Source organism: Nesoenas mayeri (genome assembly GCF_963082525.1).
Source record: "Nesoenas mayeri genome assembly, chromosome: 22".
Lineage (NCBI taxonomy): Eukaryota > Metazoa > Chordata > Aves > Columbiformes > Columbidae > Nesoenas > Nesoenas mayeri.
In genome coordinates, this window is record NC_137572.1 from 2875009 (window position 1) to 2899184 (window position 24176).

Below are 24176 nucleotides of genomic sequence, written 5' to 3' on the forward strand. Positions count from 1 at the left end.
AACAGTGGGACCAGTGCTCCTCCAAACCTCTTAGCAATGAACAGACTGATTTACCTGTAATCCTCAGAGGATTTAATTAGCCGCTGCCAGAAACAGAGCTCATCGATCCCGGCTCAGGTCCTGCCAGCAGAGGAAGATGCAATTAGCCCCGAGAGCTGGAGGACATGGAGATATTTGTGTGATGCTTCAGCCACCTCCTCTGTAATACAGGGTGGGACTGAGCAGGAAGCCCTGGGGGCTGCAGAGCAGCTGGGGCTGGTGTTATCTCACACTGAGCAGATTTAACAAAGCAGGAAAACACCTTGATGTCCAAGGTGTTAAAAACAAAGGTTGTCGCTGTTGCCGGGGCTTCAGCCTGAGCTTCTCACCCGCACAATAATATCGCTGTCTGCATCAGCACCAGCGTGCAAGGGGCTCTGAAAGCAAAACATTTGGGTGCTATAATTGCACAGTCTCCCACCTCGCATGAGCTTCCAGGGGGGGCACTGAGGCAAGGGGCTGGCAAGGATGAAGAGGAAGGGCCGTGTCACCCACGGGACTCCCCAAATACAGGGACAGAGTCACCTGCTCGCTAGGAGGGTCACCAAGGCATTACGTCTGCAGAGCCCCACGATGCTATCACCAGGAACCTTTGCTGCCGCAGGAAGATAAAACAGAATTCCTAAAATAAAGGAAATATACAATAGAAAGCTGTATTTATTTTATTTCTCACCAGAAATAAGAAAAACGCTCAAAACTGGTTCTGAATACCGAATTAAACAAACGCCCGTGAAGCGCCTCCTGTAAATAATTCCATTTCCAGGTGGAAAGTGGCTCCGCCCAGCCTGGGCGCTACCATGCGCCCCGCGGGCCGGGGGGGAACGCGCTCCCCCCGCCCCCCTCACCCTTGGTAGGTGCGGCGCGGCGTCCGCCGCTGTAGCCATGGCAACGGGGGCCGGGAACGAGGCCTTGGGGCAGAACTGGGATCAGTGAGGGGACAGGACGAGGGGATTTGGGGACGAGGGGACAGGACGAGGGGATTTAGGGGCGAGGGGATTTGGGATCAAGGCTTCTCTCAGGCGGGTTGAGGGGCTCCCAGGCCACGGACCACGGTGCTGTGACCGGAGCGATGGACACCGGCAGCCGCCCAGGTGACAGAGGCCTCCCCGGGAGTAAACTCGCGTGTGACAAGCAGTGGCAACCCTGAAAAATTAGAAGTTATATTTTGCATTTCCGTATCTCAACAGTTGCCCATGTGCTGAAGAGAAACCAAGTAGCTTTAAAGGGCTGGGTTGGGATGCAACTGAGTAATGTGCATTTCTGCTGCCTCTGGCCTTCCAGACAATTCCTCTTGGAAGTACCCGGTGGTGCAAATGACTTTTGAACATTTAAATGCAATCAAATGAAAAGAAACTCTCTAATTTAAGCATTCCAGTTCATTTCACTGTCTTCTGCCACACACTTTCTTGCTGATAGCTTAAATGTCAAGATAGTATAAAGTTGAACGAAAAGAACATATAAGATTTCTCTGAGTCCTCAGAAGTTAACAGATAAAGTTTTGTTGCTTTGTCTTAGCTTAATTTTCTTTTTCATAAGCTGTTTATGTATTATTAGCTTTGTTACCACTCAAATTTTAGTTAGAGAGTACTAGATACTAGTACTAGATACTCTTCATAGTAATAAGTCATGTATTTGATGCATCGGGACCTTGATATTAACTACTTAAAGGAAAATCATCATAACTGATGAGAATAAATAACAGTTTTAATAGAAAAGATCAAATTCCAAGCCTAAGCCAATGATACTCTCCACTATTCCAGCTTTTAACAAATATAATCATTATCACAGAGTGAACAACCTTTTTATTTTTACTCTCACGTTTTCCAAATACAGGGCTGGTGAATATAATCGGTGCAAAACACGGAGTTAATTCTTCAGATACAAAGTATATTTCAGTTTCTTCTCCACACACTTGCAACATAAGTGAAAAAGGTTTTCCCCAGCACATATTCACACCACCAGATTTTCACCCTGCGAATTGGGAAAGGTCGTCTGTAAGGGAAGGGAGCTTCGCCTCCAGCCTGCGGGACTCCCAAGACTCTGATTTCGAAAGCCTTGTTCAGGAGAGAGAGTATCAGATACAACTCCGGCGGCGCATTCGCGAAAACAAAGAGCTGATAGGACTGTGTTCTGACGAGCTGGAGAACGACAGCTTAGAAGAAGACAGCTTGGAGGAAGAGAGTTCAAAACAACAAGAAGGAGCTGAGTGTGATGCAAGTCAATATACAAATGAATCACAAAAGAATGCTGGCAGCGGAAGGTAAGGCATAGGATTTTAGTAGATGAGTAGAATAGTTCTGACACTAAACTTTATGCTCCTCAGCATATATATGACATATTCAAGACCAGCTTGTATTGCCAAAGTGCTATTAAGAGCACCTACGGACTTAGTTACACACAAAGATGTGCTGTTTCATCTTAGCCACACTCATTACACCCATTTCTCCAACACGGCCGCAACTGTTTTCTCGGCTGAAACACCAGTGTAGCAGGGTGAGATGGAACCGTCAGAGCTTGGGGTGGTGCAGCAGCCCTGAGATCATGGACCAGAGGGTTTCTGGAGCTGGGCTGTGAGAAAGGACCAGAAAGAAAAGCAGAACCAGTGCCAACACATCCTCTTTTCGTTCCTAACAGAAAGCCCTGTGCTGAACAAACAAGGCCACTTCTTTAGAGGCAAAAATTGGTGGGTGGAATAAATGCAGTTTTGCCCTTATAGCTGTATAAAACTAAAATTAAAATTTCCAGGGTTACTGTCACCTTTAAACATTCTTTAGAAAGTGTTAACTCGGTACCTAAAACAAAATCTAATTTGCTGTCATATGCGTAAAAGGTTTAACACTGTATAAATTGGGAATAATTCTCAAGTTTAAAGGGATTAAATTAAACCTGAAGTAATAATAATGTGCAGTTTCAATTTAATTGTCTACTTAAAATAAAATGGCAAACAAATGAAGGCTAAATGATTAATAGCATGCTTTTATTCACCTCCTCAACAGGCAAAATGGCCAGTTATTGAATATTTTATTGTGAGTGCAAATGATGTTAATTGTACTAGAAACATGCTCTAATTTTTAGTAATTTTTTTGACTGAATACTGTGCTGAATGTGAGGCTCTTCATTAAATGGAAATTTGATTTTATTTTGTTTGAACTTAGCCTAGTAAGTACTCAAACACAGTCCATTAACGAGAGCAAATATCACAGCATATACATATGAAACCCCCTCTCTACATCCATTACTAACCTCGGAATTTGAAGAGGAAACGCTGCATCTGTTGTCTGCGTGCAACACTTTTGTTGATGAGTACAGAGTCCATCTAACCTTTATATCAAGTCGGGGGGAGGAATAAAAGGTGCACTTTTTATCTGCAGATGATTAGAGGTGAAGGGGCTCTTCACACTCATTTTGTTCCTGTGCGGTGACCTGGCCTGCATAATACAATGGGGCTGCTGTGCACACATTTCCGCACAATAGAACTCTTTAGCATTATACTCCGTCGTTTCAATCATTGCAATTATATCACATATTTCTGTACTCACTTCAAAATATGGTCACCTATTTCTGTTTACCTGTGGTGTATGGCAACTAGGAATAATTATGTTTTCACCAGTGTAAATCATCTGATCTCTAGTATACAGAATACCCTGGCACCAATGCTTACCTGAAATGAAAAGCATTGCCAGAGAAACACATTATTTTCTTATTAGGAGCCACTTAAAATATAGGCATAGGCACCTAACTAATTTAGAAAGGAAGAGTACATGATTTATGGAAATGTTAACACAATGAACTATGCCACAGTTTGGAGAATCCAGCAGATCAGTACGTTTCTAATAGGGGCTGAAGAGTCAACCAGCTTTCAGTGCCTATAGATGTAGATATAGAAAGGCTTGACCATTTGTCGGTGCCCAAGAAACCAGAACCATACTGCAAGTCCAGTGCAGAAAAAACAGTGTCAAAAGCTTTTCCTCCTGCTGTTCTTACTCCTTCAACTACCCACACATCTCCTGGAAGCCAATTTGTATGTATTTGGCCCCTTCCTGCAGTTGGTTTTCCTCCTGTTGGAGGTAATGAAATTTAAAAATGAGGAGGAGGTCCTGCCTAAATTTTCTGCTAAAAAACATTTGATAAAACTGTCCTGATCCCAGTCCCATAAATTGCCACAGTTTATGCACTGAAATAATTCAGCTAACCATATTTGCAGGACTTTTGTTGGCTCAAATTGCACACAGATTTTTTACATAAATAGTTTTGTGTTTCTTAAATAGGAAACAACAGTCTGTGGACAAATATCTCAGCCTGAGCTACAATCCTAACTGGAAGAACACAAAAGAGGCAGCGGAATTTTCAGAGGCAGAAAAATCCCATCAAGTTGCTGGAGGAAGCAGTGTGGACCTCTCACAGGATTCATTTTACCTCCATTCCAATAGCTCCCCAGCAGAAATGTATCAACAGGAGGCAACGTCACAAGGTTCCTGCTCCGATTTTGGTACAGGTACAGAATTACGAAGCCTTCATGAACCAGATGCTGTGATCAGCAGTGAACCTCTTAGGCTATGTACCAAAGGGAAGGAATCTGCAGCCGACCGTCATTTCAAACATAGTCCCATTACATACAGCAGTGCGTTTTCTCTTCAGATTCGAGAAGATCCACCTCGAAGACAAAAAAAAGACTTTGTGGAAAGAAATAAACAGACTTTAGGATTACGTTCAGGGAAGACAAATTCCTATCTTCAATTACACGCTAAAAAGCAAGAAGTAGCTCTTCAAGAGCAGGTAGGTAATTTTTATGTGTTTCCTAATTGGTATAAACTGAGTACTGTCTAGTGTTAAAATTGAATAGCTGCGTGGTCATGTTTGCAGAGGAGGTGAGTAGATTCACAATCTATCACACAACTGGTAACTTATGATTTCCAGAGAATCTTGTTCACACTTTATGGAATAACTGACAAGTCCTCAGTTACTCACAACCCCGGTGATGGCCAACATTAATTCGGTAATGATTATCTCTGCTAATACCATATCCCAAGTTTTGTTCAATGCAGCAAATGCAAATTGCTTCTAATAGCAGAACACTCACAGTTTTTTAACTGTAGTAGGAAACCTTGATGCCACCGTTTGGCCTTAAAAGCTGTATTCGTGTTTTTCCACCCGCATTGGTCATAACAAAAAAGTGCGTGTAGGTTTGATTAAGAACCAGAAAACACATTGTGGTCACACTGCTTGCAAGGGCCATGCACACTCTTTCTTATCACTATCATTTAGGGCCACACATGTAGGCGTATCCAAGAAATATGTGTTATTTGGGTGGTCAGACAGCCTTTCCCCTTCTTGCTTTCACAGCCAGCCCCAACATTTGTTTGAAATCATTCAGCAGGTAGAAGTCATGGGGAGTACTTGGATTTGAAGGGCCCAGCTTTCTTGTGATTGACTGCAAAATGTCAGCCAACTTGTATTAAGGATTAAGTGGAAATGTAATTACAGTTCCTAATGAACGATTATACATGAGTTTGTTGCTTTTACTTGCTACTTATTATGCATAATGGGAAGGTGGGAGTCATTGAATCATTCCATGAGTTGTAGCATAGAAAATTCTTAACTTGCAAAACTACAGAGACTTTCTGCGTCAAGTGACACATTTTCCAAGGCTAATGAACAGTTGACACAACACTAGAGGGCATCTGCTGACTACATTACAATGAGTGTGGCGGTGGACAAGCTTTTTTCTAGCAGAGCTATTAAGAGCACTTATTTTTTTTCAGTTATAATTCGGTTGATGGTAAAAATAATGAGTGTAGATTGCTGCTAATGAAAGCTGTGTTGATATGATTATGTTTACTATTTGGGGAATTCTGAAAATGTGTCATACATAAGTATTGGAGCCAGGGATCAGGACTTCATTGTGTAGACACTTTTCAAAGATATATAATAAACAAAAGATGTTAAAATCAGGACTAAGATTACATTGCCATGGGGAGAGCAGGGCTGTGGGATAGCAGGAGCCAGGCAGCATGCATGTAGAAAGGTGTGTTTCTTTCCTCAACAAGTTGATTCACCTATAGCAGCATCACTGTCAGCTACCTTTGTATTTTCTGCAAATAAGCGTAGGAAGAAGTACTTACCTCTCTTATTCTTAACTGAGACATCCATTGCTCCATCTCATTGGACGGGGGTGAAAGATGACCCGATGGAAACGTCTTGATGGTCAGAGCCTGTCACCTCACCTGGAAAACTGTATCAAAAGTGCAAAAACACCAAGTATGAGAGGAAGCAACAAGCCACATGTCTTCTACTGGAGTGCTCAAACACGTTCCGAACACTGGTTCTTCCTAAACTCGATTATTTTGAGCTTTGCAGGGTGTTGAAGTTGGTTTTATTAGTGTGCTCGCTGTTGGCTGACAGGTACTGTGGTAATGAACTAGTGTTTACATTGAAGCACTTTGCGTACAGCTTGTTTTCAACTGACATAACATTAGGTAGAATATTTGTAGCCGCATTCTTGCAAGATTTACAGCTGCACTGTATGTACCACAACATACCACAAATACGTGTTGATCTGTGCATTTACTAATTTATATAGCATTTCATAAAGCATCAAGTTCTTTGCAGTGTTGCCTGATTCTTTAAGAACCTGATGATGAGTTTCTTTGAGAGAGAGAGAGACAGACAGAGAGGAAGAGAGAGGAGTAGTGGCCCAATCTAGCTCAGCTGTACTCAATATGAGTTGCTTTCCTACCTACAAGCCCCTTACTTCAAAGCAAGGAACATAATGTACAATTTTTTAATGGCTCTAGACCAAGGCACTCAGACTCTCTGTGCACTGCGCCTTACCTCAGTGTAAACACCTAATCAAGATTGCCTGCGCTTCAACAATAGCAGCCAAATGCAATTCGAGAACCACAAGCCTTTGAAGTCCTCACTGCAAAGGCCGGTTTTCTAGTCTGGGATAATGACATGCCATGATTGCTGTCTTTGTTGTATCTTTTCAGTAGAGAAGCAATTATGGGCCTCAATTTAACAGAATAGGCATTACACAGCTTATGATTCTCAAAATGCAATTTCATTTGATCATTTTCTCAATTTGATTGGTATTAATAGAAGAGTTCACAAAAAATGCTGGCAGAGGTTGTGTCCTGTTCCTCTTTCAAAGAGATAATGTAGAAGTATGCTTTACCTGCCCAGTAAACTATCAATACAGTGAGTCAGTTGGTTCCACCAAAAACGTCTTACTGACTGCAAAGCTGTATCGATTCACAGTTCAGGAAACCTGTGTGCTAACTTTTCATTTGGGAACACTTCTACTCACAACTAGTAGCATCTGCATGGCCATTTGGAGCAATGAGATCACCAGAAAGCCTACCTTTCCCTAGTCATCCTAATCTCTCACCCCCAAAGATGATTTAACGCTTCCTTCATGCTGATTTCACTGTTTTCAGTTAATAATATTCTTGGTCACAAATATCTTCTCAGAGCAAGTTCTCCTGTGTTAGCCAGTTTCACACTTGCTATCGTACTTAGCAGGATAATTTGGGACAACACTACTATGAATAAAGCAGCATTGTTCAAGGCGGCTTGAAGGTAAAGGGGCCTAAGAGAGTTGGTTGGTGTTCAGGGACTGTTTCTACCGGGCACAAGATCAGAGCATCCCGACACATAGGGAGTCAAGGAAGGAGCCAGGAGATCTACGTGGTTAAATAGGGAGCTGCTGGGTATGGTCAAGTGGAAGAGGAGAGTTTATAGATCATGGCAGGAGGAGCTGACCACTCTGGGAGAATATCAGGCTGTTGTCAGAGGGTGTAGGGAGGCAACTAGGAAAGCTAAGGCCTCCTTAGAATGAAACCTGGTGAGAGGGGTCAAGGACAACAGGAAGAGCTTTTTCCAAACAGGGAACTGCTGGAGAGAGTCCAGCGCAGCCACCAAGATGCTGCAGGGAGTGGAGCATCTCCCGTGTGAGGAAAGGCTGAGGGAGCTGGGGCTCTGGAGCTGGACAAGAGGACACTGAGGGGGGACTCATTCCTGGAGATCAAGATGGAAAGGGGCAGTGTCAGGAGGATGGAGCCAGGCTCTGCTGGTGACAACCAGGGACAGGACAAGGGGCAGTGGGTGCAAACTGGAACACAGGAGGTTCCAGTGAAAGAGGAGAAGCAACTTGTTGGGGTGAGGGTGGCAGAGCCTGGCCCAGGCTGCCCAGGGGGTTGTGGAGTCTCCTTCTGTGCAGACATTCCAACCCGCCTGGACACCTTCCTGTGTAACCTCATCTGGGTGTTCCTGCTCCATGGGGGATTGCACTGGATGAGCTTTCCAGGGCCCTTCAACCCCTCACATTCTGGGATTCTGTGTGTTTTTTGTGAAGTTTTATAGCTTGGGAAGGAAATATACGCTTTCAAGGAAGATTTTCATTATTGCCATATTTACAAGGGTATGTCTTGGCTTTGAAATCTGTAGTGCCAGCAGCCACTCTCAAAAAAATTGCTCAAATTTGATTTCCAGCCATCAAGCTACTATAACTGTGGCCATGGGAGGACGTTCCTCTTGTTTGCAGGCTTGCTATTTTGCACAAGCTGTTCGATATTGTTCCCAGGCTGTGTGTATTAGCTGTTTTATTTCTGCAACTACTCCTTGTACTTTTCTACCAACATTACTGCGTTTTGCCATCTTTTTCCATATGACTCTGTTGTTCGAAACCTTGCTATGGTATATGTCATCTATCAATATCATGGTACACTGGCTGATTGCTTGGACAATTATGATTCTCTAGTTGCTTTTCTGTCATTAGGTGCATCCACTGGCTCTCGTATAAATGGAGAAAGCCAGACATTGAAGAGTTACAAGTACATTTCTGTGCTGCATACTTCCTGCAATTTTCTTGTCCTCTCTTCTTCTTAAAAGTAGAAGGAATACTCGCTACTACCATACCACTCTTAACTGCATTTTTGCTTCCTTTTTCATTTTCTCTTTTAGCCATTCATTGTCTTATTATCTATTATACAATGCCTAACTTTAGTGTTTTAGCTTTAATAGGAGGCAAATTATTTCTCAGTCTTTCCGCAAGACTTTTAAATCCTTTCATCCGTTTGGGCTGTGGCCGTAAATATTCTTGGGTTTTAGGTTGCAGATCCTAAGACTGTTGATAAGGAACCAGTTCAGTGTGTCCTGCCATTCCAGACTAGGAAAATGGAGCCTGAAGACAAATGGTACCTGAAATCACAGCAGCTCGAGGTTCTTTTTCAATATAACATGATAATTGAAATATATGTAAAAGCACTGAAGTTAGAATATTTGAAGCTGTAATCTCCTTACTTTTAAAGTATCAATTACTGACAATAAATCCTTAGATATATATCAGTAGATAATCTCCAAAATTTAATGCATATGCTGATTTTAAGTCAAAATAGATCCCAAACCTCAAGAAAGTCTGAGCTCAAAGAATCTTATCTGTTTGGAAGAGGGTTGGTTGATGTAAAAGCACAAACTAGTACATGGTCGTGTTTGATGGTTCGTGAGGATTCTGAGCTAGAATGTAACTACTGCTGCATTACTTGTCCCCTAAAATCCCCATGAACATCAAGGGGTTACCATAAACTAGAACAAGTTACAAGTAGAAAAGGTCACACATAAAATGTATACATAAAACTATAGATCTCTTTAATGCTGCCTGACAAAACTGGGATAGTCTTTGCAGCAATAAAAGAGACCAGGTTATCATCATTGGTGCAAACCCAAGAACTTGGGAACCAGAACTTCAAGCCAGCTGGATTTATTGTTGGCAAACCTAGTTACTGCCTTTGTAGTACAAGTATTTGAAGTAATTCAGGAACACTGTTTAAATTCTCCGCTGTTCACTTAAGACTAGAAGCTACACTTGTGTAAAGCACAAAGAAGATTTTATGCTGCCGTTCATTATGAGAGACGTGCTTTATATACGGAATTTCACAATGAAGGAGGTACTTTACAGGGCTGCTCATTCCATTTAAATGGGAAAACATTGGCCTGGGCCCAGTTTGGCAGCAGTTTGTGCTTTCCACCAGTGGCACCGTGTGCCAGAACATTAATCGCTACAGCAGAGGTCGAGCTAACAAATCATCATCTTGGCACCAGGAGTCAGGGTTCCCCAATGCTAAAGCTTTCGCCAAAACATTCTGCTCTATATGTGGATTTAATACCTACCATTAAGTATTTATTCTGAGTGCATATGCTATGTAGTGATTGCAAGTGTTGCTAACAAAAGAACCCTAGAGAGACAGGAGGATGAAATGGAGGATTTGAGTGCTGACAAAGATTAAATGGACTGAGAATGGATTTGTATATTCCCTAGAAGGAAAGCCATGTCCTTCCTCAAAACAGGCAGCACCTGATGCTGTAATTGGAAAGTAATGAATCTTAGATAAACTCCAGCTCTAGAGTAGGTCATTTAGCTCAAGACAGTAGTCCTGGTGTGCTTAAATTCTCAAATTGTTTCTTATGATTTGGATAATATTTTGTAGGACATAGGACAGAGAGGAGTGCTTGGTTTAGAAATGAAATCATTTAAATCATTGACATAAGACTGTTTCTGCTGTGGACCAATCTGAGTGTACACAGCCATCTTTTCCTGAAATTTAGTACAGTTTACTCCCATGAGAAGATAGAAACCAAGAACCTATTTGGTTGTTGAAACATTTTCCCCAGATGGTTGACAGTGAGCTACCACTTGTCTGCAGGATTAGAAACAAGTAGTCCTGTGTATTTAAGGGCACATATTTTTGCACCTCATTCCATGTTTACCACGGGGTCATTTCTTAGACTTTAGGACACAGGTGCTTTCCCTTTTATACTTCGCTCTCTGCTAAAAGCTCACTTTTAAAACTAATTCCCATCACAATACTCATTGCTATAAACCTTTTCTAGGTGCGAGTGTACATTAAACAGGGGTGGCTGGCTCCATACACCCCTGATTTTTAAAGAGACAGATGACTATGCACTCCAACCTGTTCAGGCTTGTTGAAGGCACCACATCAACACTGGTTCAACACTGCTCAGAAGTCGACTTCATTGTCACCTGCACAGCTATTTAAGGGCTGTCTAAAATAAGAATGTTGTCCTGAATTAGAATCATAGAACTTAATCTAGTTAAAACATCAGCTAATCAGTTAATTTGTAGAATTCTAAGAAATAGCTACATGAAAAACATTGTGACAGGCAAACTTACCCATACGCCTATATATTGTTGATCTTAATGCACATACAAAATAGCAACTACTGAAATTCACCTCACTTTTGATAACTTGTTTTAGGATCAGCAAAAGAAGTCGTCCCAGAGAAATAAACTCAAATCCAAGCAGAGTGTGGCAGGGAGAGCTTTCCCAAGGAACGAGAGCCAAAAACCGCCAGCAAGAGCAGCAGAACCAAAGCCTTGGCACCACAGTCGCCACCAAACCTCAGGATTTCAGCCTGGTCCCGTGCAGGGAGAGGAGCAAGACAACAGCAGCGCCCGGTGGAGATGCCTGTGCACGAGTCCTTCTGTTTGCCCTGACACTAATACAGCAGCACATTTAGATACTCGCTTAAATCATTTCCCAAATTCAAGACATCTTGTTAATCAGGATTTCACCACAACTACCCATCCTTTTCATCCAACTTTGCATACATTTAACCCAGTAGAAGTTATATATCCAGCATATACCAGCAAGGAGAACAAGAAATATCGGCATGATTCTCCAAATGGACTTCCACATGACCAGCGACACGTATACAGCCCTTCCCCTATGCACATTTTTGCGAGAGAGGACAGTACCAATGGTCAAGAAGATCGAAATCAGAGGAATATCTCATCTACTTTTAATGGCTATTTTCAAGAATTGGTGAAGAATCAAGTACCACTTCAGGACCATGAAAGACAAGTTTATGCGGATAAAAGTCATCAAAACGATGCTATCGGTAGTTTATGGTAAGGATAGGAGTGTTGAAACAGTATTATCATAACACCATGATGCCCAGAAAAAAATAGAAAAAGACAAGAAAATGTTTTAAAGTCCAAAGTATAAAAATATTTTGCTACCAACCTGCCACTAGAGATTACTACTAACTTAAGATTCGTCAGAACCGTTGATTTTTAAATATGGTATTGGAGACCGGCGGTTCTGAACTCCAGGCTCTCCTGCACATAGAATTTTCCACAACTGGAGGTTTTCTTCCAAAAAGCTAAAAGGTGAAGTTTAAATAACAGATGGCAAAGAGCACTGTACATAAACTAAATATACTGCGAGCTGCATAGAGTTCTATCAAAACCCGCTTTGCAGGGTGAGCATCCAGAGTCATTCCAGTGCCAATCCTGGCTCGCTACACAGAGCAAAGGCAGGAAGATCCTTAGTTATGTAGGATCTCACCTTAGTAAAAATGAAGGGGTTTATTTCACATAGACAATTAATTCTTCTAGGACTCAGCAAGCCTGATCCAAAACCATCTACAGGCAGCTTTTGTTATCTTAAGCTAGCTTTGAATCAGGCCAAACGTTTCCACATATATAACTTTTTCCATTTAATTTAAACCGTTTCCACACACTTGGGTGCAAGCAAAGTCACACACATCTTTCCATCTTCATGTTCCCGGTATATTCTGTGAGCAGGGACCATGCCACATACAAATTGCTTGTTGAGCTATCTGCTGTACATATGTGATATTTTTTACCCCCTCTTTCTTTTTTGAGGCTTTCTCAATCTTCTGTTCACAGTTCACCAACAGCCCCCGGTGCAACCTCCCCGTTCACACAACCGATGGAGCGACATCACCACGAAATCACTCGTTGGACAGAAACTCATCTAGCTGCCAGACACTTGTTCAGCCGGCTTCCACCTGTAATCCCACACGTAGAAAGTGGTGTAGAGGTAGATCCAGAAAGCGGTGGAGGAAATCAAGTGGAAATAAGCCAAAGCAACTCAGAAGGATACATCATGCAAATGGAAAAGCAAAACCAGCCTAAAGTCAGCAAGAAGGTAAGCAAAGAGATGTGCATTGCATGTTTTTATGCTTCTATTTCCCCAGAATCACACAATCCCAGAATGTAAGGGATTGGAAGGGCCCTGGAAAGCTCATCCAGTGCAGTCCCCCCATGGAGCAGGAACACCCAGATGAGGTTACACAGGAAGGTGTCCAGGCGGGTTGGAATGTCTGCACAGAAGGAGGCTCCACAACCCCCCTGGGCAGCCTGGGCCAGGCTCTGCCACCCTCACCCCAACAAGTTGCTTCTCCTCTTTCACTGGAACCTCCTGTGTTCCCGTTTGCACCCATTGCCCCTTGTCCTGTCCCTGGTTGTCACCAGCAGAGCCTGGCTCCATCCTCCTGACACTGCCCCTTTCCATCTTGATCCCCAGGAATGAATCCCCCCTCAGTCTCCTCTTCTCCAAGCTAAAGAGCCCCAGCTCCCTCAGCCTGAGGAATATTTCATTGTTCCAGAGAGCACACTGATACACACCGACTTGCCCAGGGTATTGAAAACCAAGGCACAAAAGTAGAAATGGACACTAAAATCATTTTAGTCTAAAGAGCAAGGCGGTTCACCACCACCTGTGTCACTTCCAGTCTTGATTAGCTCTAAGAACACACAGCGCAGTGTTTGTCCTCTAAGTTATCCAGTGATAAAATGATTTAGAATAAAGCTATTTGTAGAAAGCAGCAGGCAGCCAGGCCTCAGATCTGAGCAAACCATTATCCTGGTCATGCTCATTTGCTATCCAACTCAAATCTCTTGGTTTCCAAGGGAATCAAACTGAACAACAACAAACTTAGAGGATTTGTAAAGCTAACGGCATAAACATTATTACAAGTCTCCTGATGATCCCATTTTGGTGCTAATTAAAACTTGGTTCTTTTTGTCTTTTCTGTGTGTGCAGTTTCGTATTGTAACCAGTTAACACAGATGCGGTGGAACAGCACAGAGATATCCCCGTGTGTCCATGACAAATTAAATGTTTAAGAAGTTAGCTCTGAGTCTCAGGGCAGACAAACTAAGCTGGAATAATTACTGATGTGTTTCATCTAGGAGGCAGTTTGTGTGTTGCTGCTTGAATGCCTCTAAGAAGAATTAGCTGGATTATGATAGTAACTGAAGGGCAGATTTCCTTCCCTTTCTGTTCCCCCGAGTTCAAACTGCTGTTTCTATGCTGTATTTTCAGTAGCTTTCTCACACTTCACGTGAGGAATGCCACAGAGAATCAGACTGTTTATATCTCACAGCAAAACCCAGCTTTTCCTAATAAACAAATGCAGTATACAACTAATTCTGTTGTAGACAGCTAAATTATTAACTCTTCAGAGTACCTTAAATTAAAAGTGTAAATATTTCACAAAAGAAAGGAATAACTGACACAAAGAAACATCAGATGGAAAATTCAGTGTATCAAACTAGGTTTTTTGCAGTTCAGTTCAACTTGAATACGTCCTTTGCAGAAATGTAGGTTTTATTTGCATATAGAACTGTCTTGGTGTTTCTGCATTACTCTGTGATTGAAAGTAATATAGAGCTGATCATAACGAGTTTCCACTGACAAGTATTTAAAAAATAGGCCATTTGTAAAAATTAATCTAATATTCTTGAAAGAGATGAAGAATATTCTGGAAGCACTGGGGTCTTTGTAGTAATGTCATGAAGTATTGAAATGGCATCACCCATCTCTCATCTTCTGTCTTCCCTATGCACTTGCAAAGCCTCTGCATGTATTCTTCAAGTGGCTATGAACAATTTTCCATTGCTATTTTGAGAACAAAGAAAGGTTACTATTACTAATAATATTGCCTTGTGTTTTTACCACTAAAATCAGGTACTTTTATCCGCTTCTCTTTACCAGTTTCTTTGGAGTCATAACAGTCAAATAGGTCACTTTAAGCTGTTTAAAAATAAAGCTCACAAAAGATCGTTTTTGACTGAGAAAGTATTGCTTTGTGATTTGGATGATTGGCAATTACCTGCTTAGATTCAAAGGAAATACGGTGCAATTTGACTTGCGCAATTAACTCAATTTTTTTGGTCACCATCCTCAAAATGAGACGTGCCGGAGCTAAGACTGAGACTGCAAGTTGGATCCTGCTCTTATCTTGGTTGTCCGCTACCAGACTTGCTTTAGTTAGGCTCTCTGTGCAATCATACAAAGGAAGATATATCACTGCTGTTTGTTTTTCAGCCACGTAGCTCAAAAACCTACATAAATCTAAATGTGAAGCTTGGAGGCCTTGGACCTGACTATGAAGCAATCAAAGAGAAAGTAAGCCGTCTCTTTTATTGATCTATTTGTCAATTATGCAAAGTGAACTTAGGCAGAACAGGTGGATCCACTGAGACATCTCTTTAACCATACCCTCTTTTCCTCTTGTCAGAAAGAGAAGTTAAGGCAACAAAAGGAATATGCAAAGCAAATTAAGGAACACAATAAGAAAAGCATTGCTTCAGTTCACAGTTTACCTACAAAACCCCAGGTCATATCTTCAGTGTCAAGACAGAAGGTAAGAACAGAGTCCTTTTACAATGCATGCACAGAGAGATTCTGGACCTTGTACAAAGAAAAGGAAAAGCGTAAATTTAACTCACAGCAGGTTAAAATAGTTTTTCCATTTTGATCTTCCTTTTAATAATTGACTGCAGTTTACATCCTTGTAATATTAACCTGCAAAACTCCCTGCTACAAGCTATGACTGAGGACAAGAGCTTAATGAGACTGGGGGGAAAAAATGCTTATAAACTTAATAGGCGCATGTTGGGGTCAATAGGCATGGTGGTGGAGTTGCTCTTTATGTGAGAGCACAACTACAATGTATTGAGTATTGTCCAGGCATGGATGAGGAGCGAGTTGAGAGTCTATGGGTGAAAGTTAAGGGGCAGATGGACGTGATCTCCCTTGACTTGAGTGAGGCATTGACACAGTCCCCACAGCATCCTCACAGCTGAACTGAGGGAGTGCGGCTGGATGAGCGGGGAGTGAGGTGACTGCGAACTGGCTGAAGGGAAGAAGCCAGAGAGTCGTGGTCAATGGGCAGAGTCAGGTGAGGCCTGTATCCAGTGCAGTGCCTCAGGGGCAGTGCTGCGGCCGCTGTTATTCAATATATTCATCAGTGATTTGGACGAGGGAACAGAGTGACTGTCAGCAAGTTTGCTGGTGACACTGAGCTGAGAGGAGTGGTGACACTGGAAGCTGTGCTGCCATCAGAGACCTGGACAGGCTGAGAGTTGGGCAGGGAAACATTTAATGCAATATAACAAGGGCAAGTGTGGAGTCTTGAATCTGGGCAGGAACAACCCCAGGTTCAGTGTAAGTTGGGGAATGACCTATTAGAGAGCAGCGTAGGGGAAAGGGACCTGGGGGTCCTGGGGACGGCAGGGTGACCATGAGCCAGCACTGGGCCCTTGTGGCCAGGAAGCCAATGGGACCTGGGGTGGGTTAGAAGGGGGTGGTCAGTAGGTCAGAGAGGTTCTCCTGCCCCTCTGCTCTGCCCTGGGGAGACCACACCTGCTCCGGCAGGGGGATTGGACAGGATGAGCTTCCAAGGTCCCTTCCAATCCCTGACATTCTGTGATTCTGTCATTCTGTGATGTTACCTTTTCTTTTTTAAAGAAAAAACGCTGCTTCATTATCTAACATGGCCTCCAGTGGTAAGTGCCAGAAAGCACATCAACTTGTGATGGGTTATGTAGCCCACTGCGGAGGTTTCTCACAGTCGCCATTGAAGCATCTAGTACTGAACACTGCCAGAAACAAGATCAGGACCTAGGAGAACTATTAATTTGACTCAACATAGAAACACTTACATTTCTTTGAAATTTAATCAGCTTTCTCTTAATCAGCTCCCCCAATTTTCATGTTTTTAGGCACTGGAATATGCCAAGAAGATTCCTAGACCAAAGACTTTCATGGCAAGACAATCAGGTGAAGAGGTGAAAGAGGAAAGAGTTCTGCCACAGACTTTAAATGGACGCAGTTTACCTCAAATTGCATCCTTGGAAACTTTGCATAATAGACACGAGCAGGAGAAGCAAGTTGTAGCTGCTTTCAGAACCCTCCATATCTTATAAGTATTTTGAAATTATTAGGTATATCTTCAAGGCAAAAATATATGTCATAGAAGGTATGACATATATTGCTGGAAAAGTCCTATACCTTTCATTTTACAGAATCCTGGGCGAGTTTGTCCTAGATCCTACAGCCCACAGGATGCCTCATTGTCCCGAAAACAGGTCAGTTGCTGAAATACACCCTGCAGACTCCAAACCTCATACAAGAAAAACTGACCGCCATACTGTATCCCTCCCTCATGGAGAAAGGATTAATTGGACTATTGGACATCCCAGGAGGGAGTTTGTGACGAACATAACATAATCTTTGGGGGAAACTTGGTGAGAAAAGTGTCTTCCAGCATGGGGAACGTGGGTCAGGAGTGTTTTGCGCATCAGTGTCCACCGCAGCTTCTAGAACGGGACCGTCCTCTGCCTCATTCTTTTCTCCTCACCTTTGGGAGCTGCCCTTGGCCCCGCTGCAGGACGTTGATGCCCACGCTATGATCCAGCTGGCTGGGTAAATGTTTCCATGCTCTGCCACTCGCTGCTTTTCTACTTTTATTTCTAACCGGAATGGTAACACTTTGAAGCATCTCTGATTAGGGAACCTCAACTTGTTGTTTCTGCTGAAAAGTGATAATCCCCCCTTAATACAAACCTCAAGTACCTATTTTAATGAAACCTTCAGATGAATATCAAAGAGCTATTTACTCGTATCTAATATTTTAATTAGATTATATTCTCAATTTAACCCATTAAACCCCCTTTGATGATCTCCATGTTTAGTGTTTAGCCCCAGATGCTGGAGGTAATGAATATTGGACCTTTGATTTAATGAGAACTTCTGCCTTTCCAGTCTGACTCCCTTTGTATCCCTCTTTTTTTTTATATTTTGAGCTATAGAATTCAGTTAATTGAAGAAGTCTCTTACCACCACACATTAAGGAACCTAAATTAGCATCCCTTTTCTGATTAGAAAATGCAAGCAGACATTTTCTCTTTGATCTGAGGATTGAGTTGAAGTAGGCAGCAGCCCCCTGAAAATGAGCTGATGGCCTTATTATTTGGCTGACATGCAGATGCGTCCATGTGGTGCAAAATGCTTAATGTCTTAATTGATCACCTTCCTCCCTATCTGCCATCCTACTGCCTTTTAGAGCTCCCATAAATTAAGGTGAGCTTTTTGGGTGGGTGGTGTGTTGCATTTGGGCTTTTCTTAATAAAACAATGAACTTTTAGGAAACATTTAAATACTGAACCCATGCTAAATGAAAAGCCATGATGCTGCGTCTGATAGGGGGGGTGGATTTGTTTTTAACACTGATCATGATCATCTCACAAACCATTTGGAATGGACCGTTTCTCACAGAAAAAAAAAGACATTTTTCGCAGCATATGTGGAAAGAAAATCTTTTGATCTACCTCAATACTAATGCAAATTTTTCCTGTACCTAACAGATATGGTGGCACAAAAAGGGACCATACAACTAAATGATGAGCATCCATCTGCTTAAAAGCAAAGGCCAAAACTTAATGTATTTCAAATTAGGAAGGCAAGGAATTTAAATAAGGAAGCCTTGAATTTTGCATTAAGTATTCAGGGGGAGCTGGAGCTGGAGTAGGACCCGCCTGCCGCAGTCGCAGGGCTCCAGCACGGCTATCCCAGAGCACAGGCTGCCTTTGGGGACAGAAATGCGCACACCGCCCAGCAGAACTCCTCCACATTTACACAACAGGCCCCTCCTAGTGCCACCAGTTCTTAATGTTTTAGATTCGGGAGATGTAGAACCCAAGATCACCTTCAGTGGTCAAAGACCAGCGGTCAGTTCTACTCAAGAGCGATGTTGCTGCAATAACATCCCGGTCACATTTCTCTCAAAGATAACTGAAATCAGCTCCACACCGTCTCGCAAAAGGTACGGACTGCTGGCTGACAAAACCACACTGGTTTATCCCTTCTAAACAAGAAATAAGGCAAAGCTTAAAAGCTGTGTTCCATCAGTACATCTCTAAAGACAAACTGTCGGAGATGAGGATTGTAAACCAGACGAGATTATGTCTGACTCCTGCAGTCACAAACTACAGTGTACAAACAGCTGACAAGCCGAGCATTCAGTCATTACCATCCTACAGTAAATTCTCTGCAGAATAAGGAGGCACGTGAAGAAAGGACCAGCGCTGCTGGACGCCTCCGTGGAGTGAGAGCGAGCTCTGGGTGCACAAAGGTGACAGGTAAAGGTGGTGAATCTCCGCTGGTGACAGCTGGCAAGGGGGAGTTAAAGCAGCCCGCTTCAAACAGGGATGATACCGAGCCTAAAACCTGGATAGAGCAGAAGCTAAAGAAGCATCCAGCCGGGAAGGAGCTGGCTGGTGAAGGAGGGGATGTCTCAGGCAGTGACTATTTCCTTCCTCTGTCTCAATCTCAGACGGTTTTGCCCCAAATTTTCTGGGGGATTCAGCCCGTTCCCAAAGCCTCCTCCTGTTAGCCAAGCCTGGGTGCACAGCCCTGCAGTGTTGGTACTGAGGCTGCTAACGAGCAGTGCCTTTGGTTTTAAACGTGATTGCCATTTTAAATGTTAGCCAAGGTGCCTAGCACAGCAGAGAGGTGGAGATAGGTGAGTGTTTGTGGGGTTTATTTTATTGATTGGCATAAATACTTCATGAAGAATACAGTTCCTGTAGTGGCAGGGGAAGGGCAGCAGAGACTCGAGTGTTATTTGGTTCATATTCTGCCCCGTCCTCAAGGACCTGGCGTGTCCTGAGAGAGGATACCTGTGGGTTTGAGCTGCCCCCACCACACTTCCCATCATCTGCAGCGCTGTCTGGGTTGTGGCGCAGCAAAGATGCTGCACTGCAGAGCCTGCACCTGCACCCCAGGATCCTTCCCTCCTCCAGAACCACCATCAGACCATCAATAACCCCAGCCCACGGGTGTGCGAATGCCCCAGGCCCTGCCACTGCAACAGAGACAAGCACCAACTTTTGGGGTGTTCGGTGCAGTGGTGACTTGGTCACGCAGCACCCCATTGCACCCTTCCATCTGTATTGGGAGGGCTGACACCACCGTTTTCTTGCACAGAGGAGGAAAAAGTTGCTTTTGCATGTGTGTGCCCAAAAACTTTTGTCGCTTGTACATCTTAATCTTCTGCTTTTACTTTCTCCTGCCTCTTTGTGTTCTTCCCAGCCTGAAGTATTTTCACACACCTTTGTCTTCAGTAATAAGAGAGAGCATACAACACTTTGCACAAGTAAAATGTATCACTCATTAATGTAAAGAAACAAGATTTTTAATATCCCTTTTCATTCAGGTGCAATTTTTAAAAATTATTACACCTTTATAGTTGATATTAATATACTCTCTTATTAAACTAAAGGGATTTTTCTTCTGTTTCAGCATCAAACTGCAAGGTTTCCAAGACAGTTTCCATCAGCTCCTGCCCGCAGCTGGGTGGGTGTTGAGAGCAGGGAAGAGTCACAGGGCTGGAGAAGCATTTCCAGCCAGTGACATGGCAACGAGAAATGACCAGCGAGGCTTTAGGAGACCACCACTTGGGTTTACCTCCTGGATTACAATCTTTGGGGAGGCGAGGGGCATTGCAGCACGATTTATTGATGAAAATTATTGTCCTGGAAGTATTTATAAACACAGCGTAAAAGACATTTTGTGGACAGATGGTTGGGTGTTTTCCCCCTCTCCGACATGCGATCTTTATTATTTCACGTGTAAAAAGCACCAAGAGAAATTCACAAAAAGGAAGCGAAGACACATTTCAATCATCTGTATTTTACATATTAACCAGGGGACACATTTTCCCTTGCAAAATCACATGTCCCATCATCCAAACCGCACTCAAAGTGCTAACGACACCGGATAAACAAATTAACTTTCTGTTGAAAAAGACAATTAAAGAGGAAATAAAGTAAATAACCTAACGAAACGCCGACATGCCAGCGGGATGCTGGGGCAGCGGGGGCTGCACAGACAACATGGGAACAAGCACAGTCTCCTCCAGGTTTGTATCGAGGAAAGCTCAGCCCTCCCCTGGACACATGGAGCCTCTGCCGCGCTCCCAGTGCGTTTGCAAACACAAAAACATAAATACATTTAAAAAATCTCAATTTACCTGGAAATTAAAACCATTTCGCCGGCAGGAAGATAAAGGCAAAGCGAGCACGGCCGGTGACGGCTCGTCTGGCTGCGATACGAAGCTCAGATGCGGAGGGGAACGGGAACCAAACGCGGAGCCAGCTCTGGGGTTCTTTGAAAAGAAAAGCATCCGGAAGGTGATTCACACCTGGAAGCCGCGAAGGAATCACGCTGCCCACGCAGGTGCTTCTCCAAGCTGTAGAAAATCTCTTTGCTAGCTGGGGTTGCCTTTGCTCCCAGCAGGATCGAATTGTTCGTGCTGCTCCCCCTTCCCTTCACCATAACGGAATTAAATAAAGGGTACTTTTGCTCTTATCTGTTTCTTTGGAGGGCGTTTCTACATTGATTTATTTTTTCTTTTAGTTTATGCGCGTCCTGGAAGCTCAGCCCGGGATTAAACCCGACCTACCGCACTACGGAGGGAAACAGCGAGTTTAACAGCGAGTTTACCGGGCTCGACGTGCCCTGCCTGCCGCTCTCAGTGACCACAACACGCTGGCACCCGCAAACGTTTATTGTAAAATCGAGGAAAGTTCGGGGCAGTGAGAAAAGTCCGGTATTTCGAAGGGAAGGGGAAACTTAAAGGAAACGCGCCTTGTTTTGCTCTCCCCCATCAGATTTGCAAGCAAAGCTCAGGCTTGGGGTGATGCCGGGGGGGGAAATACTGTCGCTTCCTTCGCCCTGGGCCCGGCCGCCGGGGAGGGGGCTCTCCCCACATCAACACCTCCTTCCAAAACCGTGCCCCCCTTCCCTTTGGGCTCCGGCATTACGCAAGGCTGGGGTGTAAGGGCGACTTGCGGGGCCGGGGCAAAACCGCCCCGGAGGGGCAGGCGAGCCGGGGCCGGGCCCCGGTGCTTCTAGAGGCGGTGGGGGCAGAGATCCCCCTCCTCCAGGATGTCCACCTCGTCCTCGGGCTCCTGGAGCAGGAAGGGGCCGGGGGGGCCCTTGCGGGGCTCGGTACCGGCCGCCTCGGGCAGTTCGGGCTCGGGGGAGCTCTGCTCCCGGCTCTCCTCGCCGCCCGGGTGCTTGGGGTCGTCCTGGGTTTTCCGCAGCTGCTTTTTGTGCTTCATCCGCCGGTTCTGGAACCAGGTTTTCACCTGGGGACAGCAGGGAAGGAAAATAATAATAATAATAATAATAATAATAATAATAATAATAATAATAATAATAATAATAAAAAGCGAAGGTGGGGATGCTGCGTGGGACAAGGGGAGGGGACGGCTGCCAGCCCCGCTTCCAGGCGGGCCGGTCCCGGTCCCCGGCGTCCCGGTACCTGTGTCTCGGAGAGGCTGAGGGCCGTGGCCAGCTCCACCCGTTCGGGCGTGGAGAGGTAGCGCTGGATCTCAAACCTCTTCTCCAGGCCGGAGAGCTGCGAGTCGGAGAAAACGGTGCGGGCTTTGCGGCGGCGACAATGCTTCCCGGGCAGCTCGGCGTGAGCGTGGTGCTGGAACAGGGCTGGCACCGGCACTCCTGGAGGGACACACGGCAGAGACTCGGGCTGCCCGTGGGCTCCTGCCCTCTGCAGCCCCCGGGTGGGCTGTCCCTCCGCCTCTTTTGTTTTTATTATTATTTTTTTCGTTTATTTCGTTTTTGAGGTAGTCTAATTGACTTGGGTTTTCGGGGGGGGGGGGGGTGGTGGTGGTGTTTTGCTGTTCTAGAAACACAGGGGTTTGCAAAGCTGAACCCGCCCCAGCAAGGCAAAGGCAGCCCGGGCAGTGCCCGCAGTTTTTTCACCGCCGCTGAGGCCGGCAGGAAAACTTTCACCCTCCTGACAATTAAACCACAACGAAAAGGACGCGGAAAAAGACAGGACAATGCAAAGGGACAAGGAATGTTATCAGTCCAAAGCCAATAATAATAAAAATAATAAAATAAAGGCAAAGAGAGGGAAACCCTCGAAATGCAATCGAGTGAACGACAAGCTGCAGCACGGGGGGCTCCTGTTCCCGAGAACGAAGCCCCGCGGTGTAGGGAGCTCCGGGAGCGGCTGGCGAGGGATGCAGCCCCCATTTCGATGGAAGATGTGGAAAGGTGCCCCGCTGCCCCAAAAGGGCTTGTCTTTCACCTCTGCTTGTCCCGTCCGCGGCTGCGGACTCTTGTCCCCACCCGAGTCCCCACCTCGGTGTCACCTGGCCACAAAGTCCGCAGGTTCCTCCTGCGAAGGGCTGCACTTACCCGAGGTGGTGAGGAAGTAGGGATGGTGGTGATGCTCCGGCTTGTGCAGCGCGGGGTGCGGGTGGGGCGCCAGAAGGGTCGGGGTTGGCATCAGGGGGTACCCATAGTCCAAGAGGGGGACGCGGGAGGCCAAGGAGCCCGGAAAGTGCTCGGGGGGCACCTCCCGCAAGGGTTTGGGCTTGTGCAGCAGAATATCCTCGATGAAGAAGGAGGTGGGCCTGGGTGCGGAGACGGGGTGCACAGGCGAGGTGAAGTTGAGGTTCATTTCGGTTGTCCCCACCTCGGGCAGCGGGGAAAGCAGCGAGCCGGGCTGAGCGCTGGCTGATGGAGGAGAGAGGGTGGCCGGCTGCACCTCCCGGGGCCGAAGATAATAAATAAAAATAATGATGATAATAAATTAATATATAACAATTAAAACAAACCAAACAAACAAACTCCGGAGCAAAAAGAAATAACAACAATAATTAAACAAACATTTCCCCCCAGGCAAGAAATAAACTGAAGGAGCCGAGGGGGATGCGAGGCGGGTGGGCTTGAGCTGCGCGGGGAGATGCGCGCCTTTGAGGCGCGGTGGGAAGGGGGTTCTCCAGCGAGCCAATAGCGATCGTGCGGGCGGGGGGACGGGCCCGCCGGGCCCCCCAAACCACCGCCGCGGTGCGGAGGGGGCGCGGAGAGGCTGCGGAGGGGCGCTGGGGGATCCAGTGCCGCGCAGCCGCCCCCGCGCAACGCGCAGCGCGGACGCACCGCCCCGGGCAGCGCGGTCGCCTCAGCCCCGGTCCCAACGCTGGGGTTGGG

The 24176-nt window shown here is 45.0% G+C and overlaps 2 protein-coding genes across 2 annotated transcripts; one reads left to right on the forward strand and one right to left on the reverse strand.

The window, feature by feature from the left end:
- Positions 1-1108: 1108 nt before the first annotated feature.
- JHY (junctional cadherin complex regulator) lies at positions 1109-17077 on the forward strand (the record flags this gene model as incomplete). The annotated part of the gene is made up of 9 exons (XM_080357985.1): positions 1109-1130; positions 2002-2299; positions 4308-4815; positions 9148-9258; positions 11313-11965; positions 12749-13010; positions 15195-15275; positions 15388-15513; positions 16874-17077. The coding sequence occupies 9 exons, from the start codon at positions 1109-1111 to the stop codon at positions 17075-17077; spliced, it is 2265 nt and encodes a 754-aa protein (XP_080214111.1).
- Positions 17078-22063: 4986 nt separating this feature from the next.
- BSX (brain specific homeobox) lies at positions 22064-23646 on the reverse strand (the record flags this gene model as incomplete). Its single annotated transcript, XM_080358014.1, has 3 exons — positions 22064-22303; positions 22480-22676; positions 23382-23646. The coding sequence occupies 3 exons, from the start codon at positions 23644-23646 to the stop codon at positions 22064-22066; spliced, it is 702 nt and encodes a 233-aa protein (XP_080214140.1).
- Between the last annotated feature and the right edge of the window lie 530 nt (positions 23647-24176).